The 21957-nt window shown below is 31.5% G+C and overlaps 1 protein-coding gene across 1 annotated transcript in view; it reads right to left on the bottom strand.

Annotated features, from left to right (window-relative positions):
• The window catches only part of LOC140447684 (ATP-binding cassette subfamily C member 4-like), a 273353-nt gene that overhangs the window by 58034 nt on the left and 193362 nt on the right, over positions 1–21957 (bottom strand). The window contains exon 5 of the mRNA XM_072540480.1: positions 4876–5104. Coding sequence (XP_072396581.1) covers positions 4876–5104 — 229 coding nt within the window. The remainder of the gene's footprint in view (positions 1–4875; positions 5105–21957) is intronic.

Here is a 21957-nt window from a genome sequence, read left to right on the forward strand (position 1 = left end):
CATGATAGTTAGCAATCGTATATAACAATAACTTTGTATTTCCAAAGAATTCAAAGCTATTATCCTAATTAATCAGTCAGGGTTAGGTTTTATATAAATTTCATAACGTTTAATTTCACCATTAAAGCATTGGCATTTTACCATTAAAGCATATATTTCAAATAATCATCATCTATATTCCCTTTGCCTTGATCGCTATGATAGGTTGACTTTCCTAAGTACATTAACTATTAACTAAGTTACTTGGGCCATGCCAATATTAATCCCGTTCACAAATATATTATGCCCAGGCGTCTCCATTCTTCATTCAAGTCTTTTTTCTATTCTACTGCTTCCACGAACTTGTAACTCAGCAATTATTCGTATTAGATAGGTAAGTAACAGAAAACATAACCTAATTTTAATGTTGTGCATTTTATTAAAATAAGGTGGTTCTTCAGTTCTTTTAAGAAAACTATTAGTAAAAAGTATGTCGCGTGCAAAGCTGTTAGTTGATATGGTTATTAGCCAACATGAAAATTCGGCGATTTTAGTAAATATACAACAAACAGTATTACACACTAAAGTGAGGATTTTAAAAAATCAGTGGGAAGTGATATAAGAGGATTGAAAAGGTGTTTAGTTGATGCCAAATTAAAGAAATAAATTCAAGTTCAGTTCAAATAAGTTCTGGAACAACTGGTCATTCTGAAGAATTAGTGTCATATTTGGGTAGTGATAATTCGGATGTAGATGAAAATTATATTCCTTCGGACACTTTATCTGACACAAGTGACAATGAGAGGCCAGGTAAATATCAAGCAATTAAATCTAAAAAGTGTAAAATAACAGCTACTACCAGTAATAATATGTGTGACAAAGTAAGTAATGATAATTTTACAAATAAAAGTGATGACGGCAAAGGCCAAATAAATAATAAGTCTAATGTTCAACCTAAAAAACCAAAATATAACAAAGTAAAAATGAAAGAAAAGAAGATGTTAGGAGAAGAACATATTACAAGAAAAGGTATAAAAAAAACCTGTAAACGTATTTCAAGCGCTTACTACATGCTGTCGCAATAAATGTCACGAGAAATTCTCCCTAGTTGAACAAAAAGAAATTTTTTATAATTTTCTTAAAAAAAGTGCAAGACAAAGACCAAGTAATTTCTGAAAGAATGAAGATATAGTCAAAGAAGACAGAAAGAAAATATAAAGGAGAACGCGGAAATAATAAAAACAGACAAATTGTGGTTTCATAGTATAATACATATAACAACAAAACATTAAAACTTTGCAGAGAAATGTCCCAGAACCTACATAGGTAGTATCACAACAAGAAAAATTGATATTTTGATAAAAAAGAAATAACTACAGTAAAACCTCCCTTGACCGAAACCTTTTTAACCGAACCATCGTTTAACCGAAACGGCTAACATTTTCAATAATTTCGTCAATAATAAGTAAATTTTTATCGTAAAACGTAACAATTCCATTAATTTCCCTCACCGATTGCTGCCTATGTGTGTTAAGAAATCAAAAAAACCAAGAGCTCTAAAAGATATTTCCGAAAAAGCACTTCCAGTTTTTTATAGAAGCCAAAAAAGCTCATGGATGTCGACCACTTTATTTTCAGAATGGTTCGAAAACGAATTCGTCCCAAGTGTAAAATCCTTTTTTAAATCAAAAAACCTTCCCGTTAACGAATTGATGCTTGTTGACAATGCGCCAACTCACCCCCAAAATATACAAAATAGTGACATTTGTCAGATTTTTGCCACCGAATGTCACGAGCTTAATTCAGCCGTTAGACCAGGGAGTAATAGAGACATTCAAGAGACATTATAGTATTTTTTAATACCAATACTTTGACCAAGAATTCTGAAAAACACAATGTTATTTTTAACCGAAATTCTTGTTATCCGAAACGGCCTCCGCCCCAATTATTTCAGTTAACAGAGGTTTTACTGTATCACCCACAAGTTTTATAGAACCTAATGGATCTGGAAAGCGCCAACCACATAACGCTCCACCAGGTGAAAAACTCGAAGTTATAAAACATACAGAATCTTTCCCAAAATATGAGAGCCTCTCGAAGAGTCACAAGTCGACTATATCTAGCTCTCAACCTAAATATTAAACTCATGTATGATCTTTATGCATTAAACAGAACAATGTCTGTATCATATTATTTTTATGCTGAGATTTTTAAAGAACTTGGATATAAGTTTTAAAATATCTTGACAGCTTAGTCGATATATAGATAAGTTGTTCTGTATTCAGATTCTTGCCCCGGGTAAAATAAAAATAACATTGCTGCAGAAGTACTATCTTTATTTGTTTATAGATCAACAACCACAAATGAAATATATGTATTCGGATTCTTGCCCCGGGTAAATAAAAATACCATTTTTGCAGGTGCACTATCTTTATTTGTTTATAGATCAACAACCACAAATGAAATAAAACACAAGTTTCTGAAAGCGGGTCATACCAGAATGGAATGTGATGCCAACCATGCCAGAATTGAGCGTGCCAAAAAATCATCACAAATTGAAATAAGGATACCTCATGACTGGTACCAAGTTGTTAGAACTGTCCCTGGTACGAAGAAATTTCAAGTTATCGAAATGCATAGGAAAGATTTTCTAGCGCATTCAAAAATTTTCCAAAATATCTATGTAAAGCGTGATAAAGGTGTTAATAATGAAAATGTGAAATGACATGATATAAAAGTTCTACGTTTTGGTAAAGAGTTGGGGTTATAGACATTAAATATTTACATAAGGGTCTTGACGTTTCTAAGCTTAATATTAAACGCAGAGGACATCAGATGGATCCTACATTAGAACCTGTTTCTAGTGGACCTAAACCCATAAAACACCAAAAAAAGGAAGACTTGCTTTTCCTGCTGCAATATCTTGATTCAGTGTACCATCCATTTTACCACGAACTTAAGACTGGTGAGAATGTAAATGATGGAATTTAATACACTGCTTTTTCATGTAGATTGATAACAGTGAATGAGAAACAGTGCGCAGGATACCAAATCGGTTTTTATGCAGTAAAAACATGCATATGTAAAAACCAGTCTGGTGCACATGGGGCTAAAGTATTCAATGACGCCAGAGCCTTCAAATGCTGTATCAAAATGTCATATAGTGTCTTATTTATTATCTTTTATGGGAACAACTTCAGTTCAGATATTGTCAATACTTTTGAGGTGTGTTCCTGGAACGACTTTATTGGAGGATAGTTCATCGATTAAATGAAATCACGAGGAAAAACCAGGAAAATAACTCATGATCCCTGTAGTGAATGAAGGGATGGCTCATCACTAGGATCATAATGCTCTCACTAGGTATGCTTCTAAATAATCGTCGTACGATTCTTAGACCATTATTATGAATTGTATAGAGGTATTTTAAAATAGACTGGCAGAGGACTAAGCGATGCACCCATAATCCTGGTCAACGATTTGTAAACTAAAAATATTATATCTTGGTCAGAACCTTATTTCTTGTTTGACAATATTTTTTAAAATATTTAATCTCTTATGGCAAGTTAAATGTTAATTGCTTTATATGTTCTTTCCATATTAGTTCACTGTTGGTCATATGGTACCCAGACCAGCCTAAAGTACTTTTCCAAGGGGACATCTGCCCACGAGTGGAAAGGAACAGAGCAAACACTTGACCCAGACAAAAATTTTACCTGGTACACAGACGTGTCTAAAACTGTAGAAGAATCGGTTGCAGGAATATTCAGTAATGGTTGGAATTTAACCATTTCTATTTTTTCAAAGATTTTTACAATATTGCAGTGTGCAAGAGAAATTAATATAAGGACTTTCGAAATGAAGTGAATCAATATATGCACAGCTAGCTAAACACTTATGGGGGCTCTTATAACTAAGGTGGAGTCTAGACTAGTGTGTTAATACCGAGAGGAACTCGACAGATTGGTAGAACATAACAGTGTTACACGACAATGAAAGAGCTAATGAACTTGCCAGAAGAGCACCAGTCACAAAATCGACGGAATAAAAGCGCAACCGGAAAAAGCCTGGATCCTGGCAAACATATCTCTCACTGGGGAAACAGACTCCGTTAAACACATGGCAAAATTAATATTGGGCGTCATGGGAGTGTTTAACGGAGACTTAAACTGCAGACTCTGTAGCAGAGGACCAGAATCAGTCAACCATATTCTGCATGACTGCATATTATTAGATCGTATGCGGCAAACTCTTTTCGAAGACTATCAAGTAACTACAAAAACATATATTATCCATCCTCTAGTCCTGTACGAGCTAGTACAGGATTCCAGAATCCTGGAATTGGTCTCATAAGAGACTGGAAGATGTACAATAAGCCATCTGTTACGATATATAAGACTTGTAAGCATATGAAAGCTTTTAGATATTAAGTGTTTGCCGCTTAAATGTGAAGCTGGTGTTCTGTGTCTCTCTTTAATTTTGACCCCCTGGAGGGAGTGTAGTGGTCGTCGTGAATCGTGATTGTCCGTCTCCAAAGATTTCTGTTTCTGGTAATTTCTTTTAACTCATATGCATTGGTCTTTTGCATATGTCAAGTTGATCGATCCACCTTATTGGAGATCTTCCTCTCGTGATCTTCGGTCTTTTAGGATAATAAGTTTTTCCATGTTTTGGTGCCTGTTCTCCTAACATGTCCAAAGTATTTTAATCGTTGGAGATGGACTTTACTGGATAGCTGTTTGCTGACTTTTAGCTCATTTAAAATTGAAATATTTGTCTTGTGGTCGGTCTACGAATTCCGTGGAACGACCACAGGTGTTCTGTGTACGATATTGAAAACAGTCGTTTATATAATATTTAAAAAATATTTTAAATGTAAATTTTATCAATACTTACTTTGAAGAGGAAGTGCTTCCAGTATAACCGCACCCATTCCTGTAAGCGCAGCTACAAGATTGCACGTTCTGTACATAATGTAAAAAGATATCGCACTATTAATGGGCATTACCCAAATGTAATGTAGGAACACCGCAGCGTAATCAAACCTCTGTAAGTCGTTGGATAAAAGATTGACTAGTTGTCCCGCTGCTGTTTTACCAAGTGATGTGTGATTTAATTTTAACAGCTAAAAAATATTCACTGATCAATATCGCTACAATTTATACTGTGTCGAATTGAAAATGCATTTTCCAATAAACATCAAATTTTTTTTAAATATTATATATATATATATATATATATATATATATATATATATATATATATATATGTATATATATATATAATATATATATATATATAATATATATATCTATATAATATATATATATATATATATATATATAATATATATAATATATATATATATATATATATATATATATATATATATATATATATATATATATATATATATATATATATATATATATATATATATATATATATATATATATATATATAGATAGAAAAGAAATTTAATCTTTGCAGATAAGTTAAATAGTAAACTCTTAAATATTGGGGAAATCTGCAAGAAAGACTCTAATGAGTATCAATTGTTTCGCCGAACGTTTTCGCCAAAGAGAAATAATTTGGCTTCTTCAGGGCTGAAAGAGAATAAATTATAATTAGCTACCATATATTATCTATTAAAAACATTATTGATCTTCCCGTAACTTAGAATTGTAGAGTTAGAATGTTAAAAAACTTAGCTAGTAACAACATAGTGGTGTTTTTTATTACTATGTGCAAAAAAAAGTTTTTTTTAACGTTGGAAATGTATGGTAGCTTTGAACTTAAAACGCAAAGGTTTTCCCAAGGTTAATCGAAAAACCCAGTATAACTACATTTAAAAGGAGGTAATTCTTTGAATTGTCGGCAATATTCGCGTGGCGTAATTCTTTCTCGCAATTCCCCAAGTGACGCAGGTTGAGTTTAGTAAACAACTGACTTGAGGTAACCCCATAGAAAAAAGTCAAGTGGCGGTAAATCTGGTGACCTCGGTGGCCACTCAATAGGACCTCTCCTTCCAATCCATTTGTTCAGATAATTAGTATCCAACAGCTGTTCGTAAATAACACTGGTTCTGGGAGGCAAATATGAAAATGATCTCCACGCATTCAGGTATACTGTAAAACATCGTGACAACTACAGCTGAATGACAGTACCGATCGTACAAATGATGAAAACTACTGACATTTAAAATTCTCAAATAAACCCAAAAAACAATTATTTTCAACTTGTTTTGCAAAAACGGCAAATTAAGTTTTTATCTAACAAAAAAAAAATTCCGACAGGCACTTATCATGAAAAATAATAGTCCGGGAGATAGCATTACAAATACAATACAAATCCAAAGGTCATAGTAAGTCGGATGATATTGACACCCTGTATAATTATTAAACAATTATTATACAGGGTCATCAACAAAATCAACAAAAACCTCATTAAATTTTTCATTTAAACCAAAGTTTCACAATTATTGCTTCACCCTGTATAATTATTATTTATACCATTGGGTTAGCATTTTTTATAGTCTTTTCAATGATGTATTACAAGTAGGGGTTTGCAATTTAAATAAACTTTTGTGGTTGTGGTGGGTGGGGCCTAGGGGGTTGATGTGGGTGAATTTTCTTTCATGTCATTTGAGTTTCTCCTTACTATCCTAAAAACAGTTTCAAGCATTTTTTGATTTCAGCTTTTGTTCGTGAGATATAGCCCATTGTAAGTTTTAAAATTGACACACTGTATATATATATATATATATATATATATATATATATATATATATATATATATATATACATATATAAAAAAAATGTGCACTCGTAAGTGAATGGGATGTTATCGGTCTGGAGATAAAAAAGACAAGAGTTGTGCTACTTTATCTATTTATTGAAGACGTTTCGCCTATTGTTCAATAAGCATCATCAGTTCATCTAAAAGAGTGTTATTAGCGATACATCTAATATGAAAAAACAATTAAGTAAATGATCTTACCTTTAAAAGATCTGTAGCATTACAATGTTGTTATTGCAAAGAAACATCATTAATATAATAAATATAACAGCAAAAAATATAGAAACACAGAACGCTGGAAGATTCCCAATTTAACTAATTTGTTTTAAATTTCACTTTTGAAAACAATGATTGATTAAATCTATCAAAAAATATAATTGTCAATTTTGAATTGTTATATAAACAACGGCACGGCTAGGGTTCTTGATATATATATATATATATATATATATATATATATATATATATATATATATATATATATATATATATATGTATATATATATATATATATACATATATATATATATATATATATATATATATATATACATATATATATATATATATATATATACATATATATATATATATATATACATATATATATATATATACATATATATATATATATATATATATACATATATATATATATATATATATATATATATATATATATATATATATATATATATATATATATTGTTATGATATTTAAATCGAGAAAAATATTGGTTTGTTTAAAAATATTTCAAAGTTCAAAAACATTAAAATAATTCAGATAAGTAGGATAATATCCAACAAACATTTCGAAGAAGGAAAGTTATTAAATTCTTGGATTATCTGTACTAAACAAAATGTAAGCTATACATAAATTATTTCTTTGTTATACTTGAGTGACCCGCATGAGTTTAAGTGAAAGCCAAAGACAATTGAACGGGATTTTTCAAAATACATTAATGCAGTGATTAAAGACAATAGAAGGGATTATAGAAAGAGGTTTTTGTTAGTTTTTAAGAATTATAGAAAAATATTATTTGTAAATAAGTTTTAGGGAATTTATAATTATAGGTAAAAATTTGTTTGTTATCGAAATGAAAAAATGGGGGAATTGTGACGAGTTTTGTTTGCCGGAGATTGAAAAAGGTGGGATAAGTATGTAGGAAAAAGTTTAGCGAGATTGAGGAGAGAGAAGAGAGGATGAGTTGGTTTTCCAAGTCTGTAAGACGAACAGTGATTGTTCTCTGGTGGTTCCCAAGAAGTAGCAAGCAGTAGTGTTGAATGTTAGTGAGTTTTTGTGGAGTTAGTGTATCTGACAGCAGCTGAAGCAGCAAAATATTGTAAGTCATATTTTCCTACTTATATTCCAAGAGTCACTGTTCAGGCCAACGAGAGATTCAGTTTATCGTAAAGAGAAGATATTCCAAGAGTCATTTTTCACTCGGGCCAACGAGAGATTCAGTTTATCGAGAGGAGAAAGGCTATCATAATTTGAATGATTGTTGCTTTTGAAGGAGATCATTAAGGACGATATACTTGCAACAATCTGTTGTAAGATTGCTGATTATATAGGGAGCGGTTGGGAGGAGATAATACAGTCTACAAGGAACAAGGATTTGGACCACTCATCATCATAGAGAGATATTTTTGTTTTCTGCAGTTTTTTCTTTTATTGATAACACAATTTTTTACACGTAATTTAGAAAGGATATAAATATTTTGATTAGGAGAGTTAGAATAGTTTGGGATTTTGAGATTTCAATTAATATTGTTTGTACCATTAATTTTGATTGTTCAAGTACGGAGAACAAAATTTTGAGAATCCTTATATGAGATTTGTTTATTGAAAACTTTTGAGTGTGAATTATTTCATTATTTTTATTTCAATATATAGTGTTAGATCATATGTGTTTTTTATTATTCCGGTATTCTCTGGACCTTACCTTTCACATGTAATAGCATAGATATTGAAGCACGAATTTAACCCTGAGATAAAAGAATTAAAAATTGTGATAGAGTCATAATCATATCATTTAAATAATTTTAATTAATCAAAAAAATTAATTAGCTAATTATTGCTTGGCGCACCAAGACTTTAAATATCACAATAACTGGCTTCCAAAACGTGGGGCTTGAAAATATCGCAGCTTTACATTTGAAGGAAGGGAAAGAGATCTGGAATAAGTACAGGTGATCCAGAGATAAAAACATATAACATTGAGGGAATTTGAATTTGAAAGTATTTTGACAATTTTTCCAGGGAATATAAATTTGATTTATTGATTGATCGTAGTTAGTGGATATTTACTGCTATTGAATTATTTGATTTTATTTTCTTTACCAATCGTACATTTGATATTTATTTTGAATTATTTGAATTTTACTGTTTGCATATTTGATATTTGTCGTGAAAATTTAATACATTTGGGGAGAAATATTGTCGTGTTCTGAAACATATAGAGTGTTGTAAAATTTCACATTTGGCGGGGACAAAAACAGTAACGAAAAGAAACAACATGTCGACCACAAGGAGTCAAAGCAAAATGCAAGAAAGGAAGGAGAATAACAGAGAAGAGGAAACAATTGTTGAAGAAGGATCGGATAATGAAGGAAATGTTACAATAGTTGAGGAGAAAAAAGAATTATCAGGAATAGATAAAATATTACAAATAATGCAACTCCAGTCACAAAAAATGGATAGAAATCAACAAGAAACAAAACAAACAATTAAAGGATGTGTTGAGGGGATAAAGAAAGAACTGATACAACAGATAGAAGAAATAACCATAAAGAATGCAAAACAAGAGACAGAGATAAAAGATATCCAAAATACGATGAAGGAAATAAAGATTGTCCAGAAAAAGGAATTAGGACAGTTAGAAGAAAAATTTGAAATGGCGCTACAAGAAGACAGGAAGGAAGTAGAAAGAAGATTAAAGCAAAATGAAAAACAAATGGCAGAAATTGAACTAAGAGGGGTAGAGAGAAAAGAAGTTATCATCCATGGAACAAGCGAGGCGAAAATACAATTTGGCGGGGATATTCGGAAAACACACCCAGTACCGTTTGTTAAAAATTTGAAAACCAAATTACAACATATTAGATATTTTGACGATTGCAAAGAAACAATTAGAGACCATTTGAAAGAAGGAGCAGCGTTATGGTATGAAAGCAAGGAAGATGAGTTTGAAAATTGGACAGATTTTGAAAAAAAATTTCTCAACTATTTCTGGGGGAAAAATAAACAGAGAGAAATCAACCAAGAGCTACAGAATGGAAAATATCACGAAAAAATGGGAATATCTGAAGAAAGATATGCTTTGCAGATATATAACAATTCAAAATATCTAGAATACAAATATTCTACCGAACAGCTGGTAGAAATGATCAGCAGACATTTTGAGGAAACGTTGGAAGATCACGTGATTTTGAGAAACTATCAAGATATTGATAGTTTGTGCCAATTCCTTCAATTAAAAGAAGCGAAAAGAAAAGAAATGAGAAATAGAAGACAACATGACCAATATAATGGACCGAAAAGAAGGTATTCATCAAATTATGATCAGAGAAACCGACATCCCAGATCAACAAACGAATATAGGCCGAGAAATTACAATAATTACAATAGACAACAAAATTACGATAACCGGAATGATACACAAAATAGAACAAATGAAAATCACAACAGGAATAGAGATGCACAAAATCCTCCGAATAGGAATACGAACGAACAAAGGGACGATAGAAATAATCAGAGATTCCAACGACAAAACAGAAGAGAGATGAATCATGTGGCAATAGAAAAGGAGGAAGAAGAAGTATTCAATGAATCCAGACAGGATTTTCAATAAGGCATCCACTAAACAAAAGTAAAAAACTCTCCGGTATATTTTGTCACCCGAGAGAGTTTATACAGTTGGCGGGAAACGAAAAACAAAATTCTAATTCCAGTCTAATTTTTTTAGATACATTTATAAAACATAAAGCGATTAAAATTCTGATTGATTCTGGATCGGAAATTTCGTTAATCAATAAAAAACTAGTAAAAGAATTAAATATGGACAGATTTGTGTATAAGATTCCGAGGGTTGCTTTAGTGGGTGCAAATAATAAAAAATTGACGACAGTAAACGAAGGTTTAGGAGTACGGATCAGAGTGGGAGACCAATTCTATATTATGCAATGTGTGGTGATCGAAGATCTAAATCATGATATGATAGCGGGAATTGATGAATTGAGTGAAAAACATATCACCATCAATTTTTCGGAAAATCAACTGGAAATCAGAGCAGAACCAGACAACATAGAAGAAGAAAAGGAAACAGATAGGAGAAAATTTTCTGAAAGGATAAATGGACAAGAAAAACATAAAGAAATCAATATGACGGTAGAGGATAAATCGAAAGCTCAAGAAAAAAATCAATCCGAAGAGGAAAAGAGAATAAAAAAAAGAAGAAGAGTTCGAAAAGAAAGCAGGAAAAAAAGGAAGTTATAAGCAGAAAAATGGAAGGAGCCGAAACATGGTGCTCGGAATACCAGATAGAAATTAAAGATAAAGAAAAAATAGAAGAAGAAATAACGGAAGAGGACAGAGAAGAAATGGCAATTATGGACGAGAATCCAGAATTTTGTGAAGAAGTAATACGGACAGTGAACACATGTGAACAAACTGAGGATGAAAGAAAAATAATATGTGGAGAAAACATGGAGAAGGAAATAGAGAAGATTTTAGAAAATTATGGAGATCTTATTAATGAAGAAAGCCGAGTGGCTAAAAATTATGAACATTCTTTTAAAGTTAAAAACTTAGAAAATTTTAAATCGAAAACATATCCAATCCCGTATAAATACAGGCAAAGCGTCGGACAGGAAATTGAAAATATTCAAAAAAAATCAAAGACAAGGTGATCGAAAGATGTGACTCTCCATATATCAACCCGATAGTATGCGTAAAAAAATCAAATGGTGATTTGCGATTATGTTTAGATGCAAGAAACATTAATTCGCACACAATCGCGCAATACGAAGCGCCTTTGAACATAGAAGCCATTTTTGGACGAATCACAGGATCACACATTTTCTCCAAAATCGATTTGAAACACAGTTTTTGGTTAATACCTTTGGCAGAAAAGTGTCGAAATTATACCGCTTTTTCTCTCGACGGAGTGGTGTACCGATTTAGGGTAGTACCATTTGGACTACAAAGTGCATGCGCTGCTTTGGTTCGCGCATTACACACAATTTTAAATAGGCATGGAGAATTTGTTGTACATTACATAGATGATTTATTAATTTTCTCACCGGATATAACAAGCCATCTACGACATATTCATACTGTTCTCGAAGAACTTGATCAAGCCGGATTAAAATTAAATATTCAAAAGTGTCAGTTTTTCCAAAAAGAGGTATTGTATTTAGGATTCAAATTAGACACAAAAGGGATTAGTCTTGCAGAAGATAGAATTGAAGTCATAAACAACTACCCTAGGCCAACCAATTTAAAAACTTTGCGGGGATTTTTAGGAATGGTAAACTATTTCAAAAAGCTGATACCAGACCTCAGTACAAAAGAAATACCGCTAATAGCATTACTTAAGAAAAATGTCAGATGGAAATGGGGAACGGAACAAGAAATCGCTTTCAAAAATTTAAAAGGAGCGTTTTCCACAGCTGTAAGAGTGCACTACCCAAGATATGAGCAACCTTTCATTCTCAGGACCGATGCTTCCATAAAAAAATTTGCAGGGGTGTTATCACAGATACAAGACGATATAGAGGTGCCAATATGTTTTGTTTCCCGTGTAACCAAAACGTACGAGAGAAAATACAGCGTTACTGAATTAGAGTTTGCCAGTGTGTTATTTTGTGTAAACAAATTACGTTTTTACCTACTTGGGGCAAGATTCACCATTGAAACGGACCACGCAGCGTTGATACACATAATGAAAAATAGGTTGGTAAATAATAGAATTCATAGGGGCATTCTTTTACTCCAAGAATATGATTTTGAATTTAAATATATCAAAGGAACGGACAATATTTTGGCTGATGCGTTGACGAGAGATGAACAATTCCGCAAAGAGGATCACAAAACTCTCCACGTAGGCATGAACATAATGAGAGAAGAAGCAGGCTTATTTTCGTTGGCCAAAATCAGGGAAAATCAGGAAGAATTGAATGAAAGAGAAAAGCAAAGGGCTGAACAAGAAAATAACCTATATTTTAAGAGGGTCGATGGTAAAGAACTCTATGTAATCACGGAGCAAATGGCAAAAGAAGTTTTTTTAAAGTTACACTGTGACAACGGACATATTGGAAGTAGAAAGGTGTGGCTTATGTTCAGGGAGAACTACATTTGTCGACAGGACTATACAATAGCCAAAGAGGTGACTCGAAATTGTGTGACATGCCAAAAGTGTAAAAGTAGGAACTTTAAAAATGAAAACGTCACAAAAAACGTCGTAGCTCGGAAGAAACTGGATATTGTTGCTATTGATATGTTGAGCGATTTGATACCAACAACTCAAAGGAATAAACACATATTAGTTATGGTGGATCTTTTCTCAAAATATGTTAAATTATACGCATGCAGAACCACAAAAGGAATTGAAATACTTAGGAAGATAGACAATTTTATAGAAACGGTGGGAAGACCAGACAATATTTTATTGGACAATGCGACATATTTTAGGAACGAACGTTTTAAAAGGGAATTAAGAGAGAGGGGCATCGATACAAAATTTATAAGCATCCGTCATCCACAGAGCAACCCATCGGAGCGTTTTATACAAGAAGTCACAAAATTTCTACGAATTGCCGCGGAAGAACATCATCGACATTGGGACAGAAAAGTGTTTGAGATCGAGACCTATTTGAATTGTGCTCCAAATACGGTTACCAAAGAGACCCCTTTATATATAATGAAAGGAACAATGCCTACAAGACCGTGGGAAGACACCGCCCCCAGATAATACGAAGAAGTGATCGAGTTGGTTCAAAGAAGATTGAGACGAAGTGGAGAGAAATATCTCCAAAGACAAGAGAGAACCCGAAGAAGAAGGCCGATCAAATTCCAGAAAGGAGATAAAGTCTTAGTGAAGGCACTGAGGGTGTCGAATTTACAAAATGGTATTTGTGCTAAATTGATGCCGATATTTGAAGGTCCATATAGGGTCAATACGGAAAATGGGGTAAATAGTTATGAATTAGCGCACATAGAGACAGGAAATATACGGGGTATTTTTAACATTCACGACATCTATCAATATCATGAATAGATTTTAATAACATAGTGAAATAATTTGATCCTAGAAAACTTTTGGCATTTTTAAAATTTAACAAAGAGTTTTCGGCAGATCAAATGGCGGGGATTTGTTATGATATGTAAAATCGAGAAAAATATTGGTTTGTTTAAAAATATTTCAAAGTTCAAAAACATTAAAATAATTCAGATAAGTAGGATAATATCCAACAAACATTTCGAAGAAGGAAAGTTATTAAATTCTTGGATTATCTGTACTAAACAAAATGTAAGCTATACATAAATTATTTCTTTGTTATACTTGAGTGACCCGCATAAGTTTAAGTGAAAGCCAAAGACAATTGAACGGGGTTTTTCAAAATACATTAATGCAGTGATTAAAGACAATAGAAGGGATTATAGAAAGAGGTTTTTGTTAGTTTTTAAGAATTATAGAAAAATATTATTTGTAAATAAGTTTTAGGAAATTTATAATTATAGGTAAAAATTTGTTTGTTATCGAAATGAAAAAATGGGGGAATTGTGACGAGTTTTGATTGGCGGAGATTGAAAAAGGTGGGATAAGTATGTAGGATAAAGTTTAGCGAGATTGAGGAGAGAGAAGAGAGGATGAGTTGGTTTTCCAAGTCTGTAAGACGAACAGTGATTGTTCTCTGGTGGTTCCCAAGAAGTAGCAAGCAGTAGTGTTGAATGTTAGTGAGTTTTTGTGGAGTTAGTGTATCTGACAGCAGCTGAAGCAGCAAAATATTGTAAGTCATATTTTCCTACTTATATTCCAAGAGTCACTGTTCAGGCCAACGAGAGATTCAGTTTATCGTAAAGAGAAGATATTCCAAGAGTCATTTTTCACTCGGGCCAACGAGAGATTCAGTTTATCGAGAGGAGAAAGGCTATCATAATTTGAATGATTGTTGCTTTTGAAGGAGATCATTAAGGACGATATACTTGCAACAATCTGTTGTAAGATTGCTGATTATATAGGGAGCGGTTGGGAGGAGATAATACAGTCTACAAGGAACAAGGATTTGGACCACTCATCATCATAGAGAGATATTTTTGTTTTCTGCAGTTTTTTCTTTTATTGATAACACAATTTTTTACACGTAATTTAGAAAGGATATAAATATTTTGATTAGGAGAGTTAGAATAGTTTGGGATTTTGAGATTTCAATTAATATTGTTTGTACCATTAATTTTGATTGTTCACGTACGGAGAACAAAATTTTGAGAATCCTTATATGAGATTTGTTTATTGAAAACTTTTGAGTGTGAATTATTTCATTATTTTTATTTCAATATATAGTGTTAGATCATATGTGTTTTTTATTATTCCGGTATTCTCTGGACCTTACCTTTCACATGTAATAGCATAGATATTGAAGCACGAATTTAACCCTGAGATAAAAGAATTAAAAATTGTGATAGAGTCATAATCATATCATTTAAATAATTTTAATTAATCAAAAAAATTAATTAGCTAATTATTGCTTGGCGCACCAAGACTTTAAATATCACAATAATATATATATATATATATATATATATATATATATATATATATATATATATATATATATATATATATATATATATATATATATATAGTGACGACTTTAGCGACGCCATTTTTTTCCATAGCGTCTGTTGTTTTTGTTCTACGACGTATTTCTTCGTTTGGGATTTGGTCTTTCAGAGAGACATCCAACATCTGGCGCTCCATGGCCATCTGAGTCACGCAAATATTATTCACTACCATTTTTTTATGAGTATTAATGTTTCTTGTTCATATTAATCTTTTTTCCAAGGAAGCGTGATAAAATTTCTCCAACATTATTATTGCATCATCCATACGATCGGCTATAAGGACGATGTCATCTGCGAATCTCAAATGACTGAGCTTCTTTCCATTTATGTTGATACCAAGTTTGTTCAGATCTGCCTTATAAGTATGTTTAAAAGCGTCGTGAATAGCCTTGGAGAGACGGTGTATCTGTGGCGTTTTCGTAGATATATTTGATTAGGATAGTGTAATAATATAAGTTAACACTTTCTGCTGGCTTATGGTATCGAATTTATGATAGTATCAAGGAGTCCAATAAATAAGGAACAACTAACTCTTGGTGGACAGCAAATAGAGAGAGGTCGTCCAACTGATGGACAAAACGTATTGTCGAGTGGAGCCCAAGACAAGAAGCATTACAGAGCAGAGGACGTCCACCAACCAGATGCACTGACGACCTGAAGCGTGTTAGCGGTAACTGGATGCAAGCCGAACAAGACAGAGACAGATGGAAAGAGCTGAGGGAGACCTACGTCCAGCAGCGGACGCATACAAGTTAATGATGATATAATATGTATATATTATTAACACTATCAATCGACGAATACACAAGGACTCACACAACTGACACTCGGCATGTCAAACCAGTAGCGTTGCCCGCTAGCAGTTTTATCTTATCTTTGATACCTCGCGTTTTTGCTGGCAACGCTAATTTGGGACCATTTTTTCTCAGGCATACTTATAACATCATACAAAAAAAGAGCGTTAACTTAATAAAAACATGCATATACATCATGAGCGGCGTATTTTATTTAAAAATTAAATGAACAAAACTTTTGTTCAAAAATTAATTACCATTAATTTAATTAAAACTATTTGCAGCCACTTTTTGACTGGCAAACTGTTATCAATGTATTCTCCTATTCTTAAATGTATGTACAAACGTGAATTTGATTAATTATATTATGAACGTAGTGACTTTGCAGTGGGATCTTTTAATTTCTTCAATTTTTGGAAATATGAAAGAAGTTGTATTAATTCAATATGTTAAAAATATTACTGGAGATTAAGTGCAGAAAATGATTATGCCCATTTTGAAAATTTTAATTAAACATAAATTTAAACTAATGTGTATAGTAACAGATAACATAATTCTTAATCAAAATATGTTTTCAAAATTAACAGCAAATTCAACCCAAAAATATTATTTTAATTGAAGTATGGATTACCCCACATTTTTAAGTTTCGATACTGTGTACTTACTAAAAAATATCAGAAATAATTGGATAAATTTGAAGAAACCTATGAAAACTTTTATATTGCCTGATTTTCATTTTCACAATAAAATTACAAAAGCAATTTTTTTGGACATCACAAATTTTTAAAAACTTGAAGCTAATTTATGAATTAAAGCAGCTCCCAATTTAAATTAAGAAACAGTTTATCCGTCAAAAATTGAAATACAATGTAATTATAAAATCGGTGGTCAATTATAAATATAAAAATTCCGCTATTAGATAAATTTAAAGAAAATGATTTTTTAAACCATTTGATGGTTTAAATCTTTTGGAGATTTCAAAATTCTTCTTTTTCTGTTAATACTCCTAATGATTTCTACCATTCTACTACAGTAACTATTATGTTAATTAAATATTGCTTAACAAAGATTTCGTGCAAATACTTAAAGGAAAGTTTTAAACTGTCAATATGTTATAATCTCGTTTTGGTAATTATACGCAGTTATCAGGTGGCAATTATTATGTTAGTTTAAGACAAATTTATGAATCAGAAAAAATAATTAGGGTAAATGGCCTTTTCAATTTACATTCAGCACAGTATGGTCAAATTAAATTAAATATTTTTCATTTGGAGCATTTAAAAATGTATAAAAAGAGAGTAGTGATGAAATATATTAAATTATTTATGAAAATAAAATGTAGCTATAGGAATCTGCAAAAACCTATGCATGAGTTAAAAAAATGACCATTCTCTACGGGGGTCAGGACTGAGAGAGATGTAGCTAGATTTGTCAGTTTTTCAGTATGTGGCAGAAGAAGAACGCTATTTTGAAATTTTAAGTAGGGGTAGTTAAACTGTTCCATCAATGTTATCAGAATAAAGATAAAATATATTTTAGAGATATTTAGAGAATATTTTTATTAATAATTATACTAAATAAATTCAAAATAAAATACAATATGACAAAAGCCAAACCAAAGACAAAAAAAAAAAAATAAAAAGTGCACAAAAAAAAGAAAAATATCTAAATTTCAAAGTGCCCAAGATATTTCTTTCATAACATATGAGTTTAATCTTGATTGCCTATCTTTTGGCTGTATCCATTATCTAATAAAAATAAATTATGTTGTGTTAATTTAATTAAATATAACTCTTTAAAATTGTATTCTTTCTTTCTTTCTTGATGTGTTGCCACATCTCATATTACGGCCTGATGAATTAAAGACGGCCATGGTCAGGCTTCTCTAAGTTAATACAATCCTCAACTGTGCGAGGTTTGCTTCGAATAAGGTGGTCATTGAGAAATTGATTCCCAAGCAACTAAAACTTTATGTCCGAGATGAAGCAAATGCATTATTAAGTTACTAAATCTATATATTATGTTTTATATTTGTTCAATGTTACAAAAGAGCCAGGTAGTGACTGCTGATATGATACTGTTGAAAAACTGTGTTTTATAACGCAGTGATGACGCAAATTCTGCTGACATGATACTGTTAAAACGTTCTGTGATGTACCCGAAAGGGTTCTTTTATATTATTAAACCTTTTATAAAGGATTTTTTAAATAAAACTTTTGTGATTTATGGTATTTAGCCAAACACAGGAAATTCATTTTCCTTATGAATATAATTACTTCTCCCTACCCTTTTGTTACTGTATAGTAATCGCCTGATATCTTTCCTAATATCGCTTTCGTCTTATTTCTTTTCTTTTCTCGTATTTACTAGGCTTTCCTATTCCTTACAAAATAGGGTGGTGACCAAAATTTTCTTCTCTTTGTGCTCTCTTGTTGATCTAACTCGCGAATCTCTTGTAGTAAGCTCTATAGATCCCCGACCAAGATACCTCTACCAGACTAAAGCCTGGATATTAATATCGTTATTTGTGTAATCGTGTTGCCAAGGATCAGAGCATTTACCATCTTTCATTAAGCACACTTCCCCACAGCCCAACCGTGGTAGCTATTTCCATGTTACACAATTAAGTAGCGTTTATACACTACAAAGTGAAGTGCAACGATGCGATTAATCCATACAGGGGCATAAAGACGGTTCAAACTCGGAAGACGATTACTTCACTCTTATTTAGACATGAAAGTTCTGTGGATTTCATTATAAAAGTTACTTGAACTTTAACTTCTGTTATAGTATGAAATAAAGAAGAATAATATTATCCACCAGTTCAATACAAAACTGAGATTTTGATAATGAAATAATCAACTTATATTATGTGACTATTTTAAATGATTGATTATTTATTCTTCTGAGAAGTAATTCTGTAGATTCTTTTAAATTAATGTAATATTCTCTAAATAAATGTGCAAGTATAAACTTTATAACTTAATAATGCTAGAATCAGTTCGTCTATAGTTCAAACACATATAAATATAAACGATAGGATATGTGATAACGTTATTTTTTTTTTAAACATAAATGATTGCAAACTCTAAACAATCACATTGATCAGCTAGTAAACCACCATCAAAGTTTTACAGAATAGGACAAAGAAAAAATTTATAAGATGGAGAAAAACTAGTATCACAGAATAATTTGAGATATTTACCGAATATGTTCCATTGAATTGGACGAATTTCAAGAACATAAGTAATGTGTTGAGATTGAAATAACAGAATAAAGGATAATAATTTTCTGAGAAATTACATCAAATGGTAATTGATATATGTTAATTGTACTATACGATTTATTAATCCTACAGTAATTATCGTAATAAGACATTTTTCTGTTTCAATAATGGAAAATATAATACACATATAGAAGCCTGCTGCCTGCTTTAGAACGACAATAAAAATCTAAGAGGTGTATCAGTATAAGTCGACGTTTCAAAATTTGGGTAGTTTATATTTGTGATTCTCCAATCAACTGTTTACTTGAAAGTACTGGTCTCTATATTTTTGGTAATAATAATAATCACTCATTATGGATAATGTTAATTAATTTTGTTCATGGTAGAGTTAGGTTAATGGTACAATTTTTAAAAACCTCTTAACGAGTGTAACAGCTAATTAGTACTTATAGTAAACATATATACCTTAATTTATAAATAAGTCGTTTAAATCATTCATGTTGCCAACTGGATTAAAACAAAAAAAAATGTCAATTTTGCAAGTCATTTTAGTGCTAAAATAAACTGGAAAAATAATATAATACAGTTATATAGACATTCGCTATCGTGCAAGTCATGTCTTGATATATTTCTAATTAAATAAAACTAGTACATCGCGTGTATTTGTATTAGATAATATACTCAACTATCTGGAAATAAAATATTAATTAAATGGAACAGGTGCCACTTATCACTATCTTATTTTAAAATAGCACTTTGTTTATTTTTGTCACGTGTTTTAACCTTTACTTACAGTAGTGGATTTTATATATATGTACATATATACATATATACTTATTTCAAATTATTTTCGACCGTACGGTTTTAAATATTAATTTATAGTGTAGCGTTTTAAATTTGTTAATATTTAATATCTATATAATAATATAAATTCCGCCCCTATTTTGTTTATCTCGTTAGTACGCATTAAAAATTACCAGGAAATCTGCGTTTGTCTTTTAAAAGGGAATGTAAAAACGATCGATAATATAACAAGTTTTGTATCCAGTTTTCAAGTTTTTTTTTGTCTTTATTCACATTCAAATCCCCCAAATCTCTGAATACATTGTGAGGTAGAAAAATCAATATAATACGTGTTATTTCTTCATTTGGAAGTAGTTTGTTTAAGGGTCGCTTTGTAACATAGTTGAGGCCTGTTTTAAAAACAAGAAATTTATGTTATGGACGTAAGAAGGGTCGCCCACACCAGTATTAGATTTAGGTCAAGAGGAGAATTTATTTTGGTTGAATTTGTAAAATCTAACGCATAAGAGGGTTTTCAGACGAGGATACTGTATGCAAGATGTAGAATTTGCGATGGCTGCTGTATCGGATTCACGGGACGGGCATGCTCGTCAGTATGAAAATAGTAGCAGTGCAGTGCGGTTATATTTTTGGATTATGGATGTAGAAGAGTGTGTTATGCTGTGGTACATATTAAATAAAAAGAAAAAGAAACTGAAAAGACGACGTAATTTGTGGGTTCATCCTATTGTAGAATTAAGAGAAACCAAGGGAACGTATAATTTGCTGTATCAAGATTTATTGCAAGATCCATCGAAGTTTTTTAATTATTTTCGAATGTCTGTGAAGTCGTGTAAAGAACTTCATAAAATTTTGGAAATTCAATTGAGTAAAAAAGACACAACTATGCGTAAAAGTATTTCATCAAAAGAACGGCTTTCTATGACTTTAAGTTAAAGTTAAAGTCTATGACTTAAATTTAAAATAAATCTGTGTACTTATCTCCAATTTGTAAATTGTTTACCTCGCGCTAAATAAAAAATGACCGTATTCCTTTCACAATAATGTTGTTTTATATTCGTTAAATAATCAAAATTCCAATTAGCAAACTTTTAAAACTAAACTGTATACGTATGAAACAAAATACCTATTTATTTATAATAAAAACATGTTTATTTCTTACCATATTCATTTTGCTGTACTGCAGTCATGGCCTCAAAATTGTCGCACATTTGCTTAGAAATTTCGACCCAGAACTGCTGCTTTTTATTTCTATTGCAGTAATCTGGCGATGCTGTATCCCATAGACAGGGATTTGATTGTACCAAACAAATAAATTTGTCATTATCAAATACAGCACGCTCCATTATTTAACTATATTCAGAAAACACCTTCTTTCTTTCGTTGCTCATTCACAATTATTCGACAGAAAATCGCGCGTCTATGGAATGTGGTGCAAAAGTATTCGTGTCTGAAAGCGTTCATTTAACGCAATGTTTCTTCTGTATCTGGCATACGCATTCAGTCGT

Source organism: Diabrotica undecimpunctata, chromosome 8 (assembly GCF_040954645.1).
Source record: "Diabrotica undecimpunctata isolate CICGRU chromosome 8, icDiaUnde3, whole genome shotgun sequence".
In the NCBI taxonomy this organism is placed as follows: domain Eukaryota; kingdom Metazoa; phylum Arthropoda; class Insecta; order Coleoptera; family Chrysomelidae; genus Diabrotica; species Diabrotica undecimpunctata.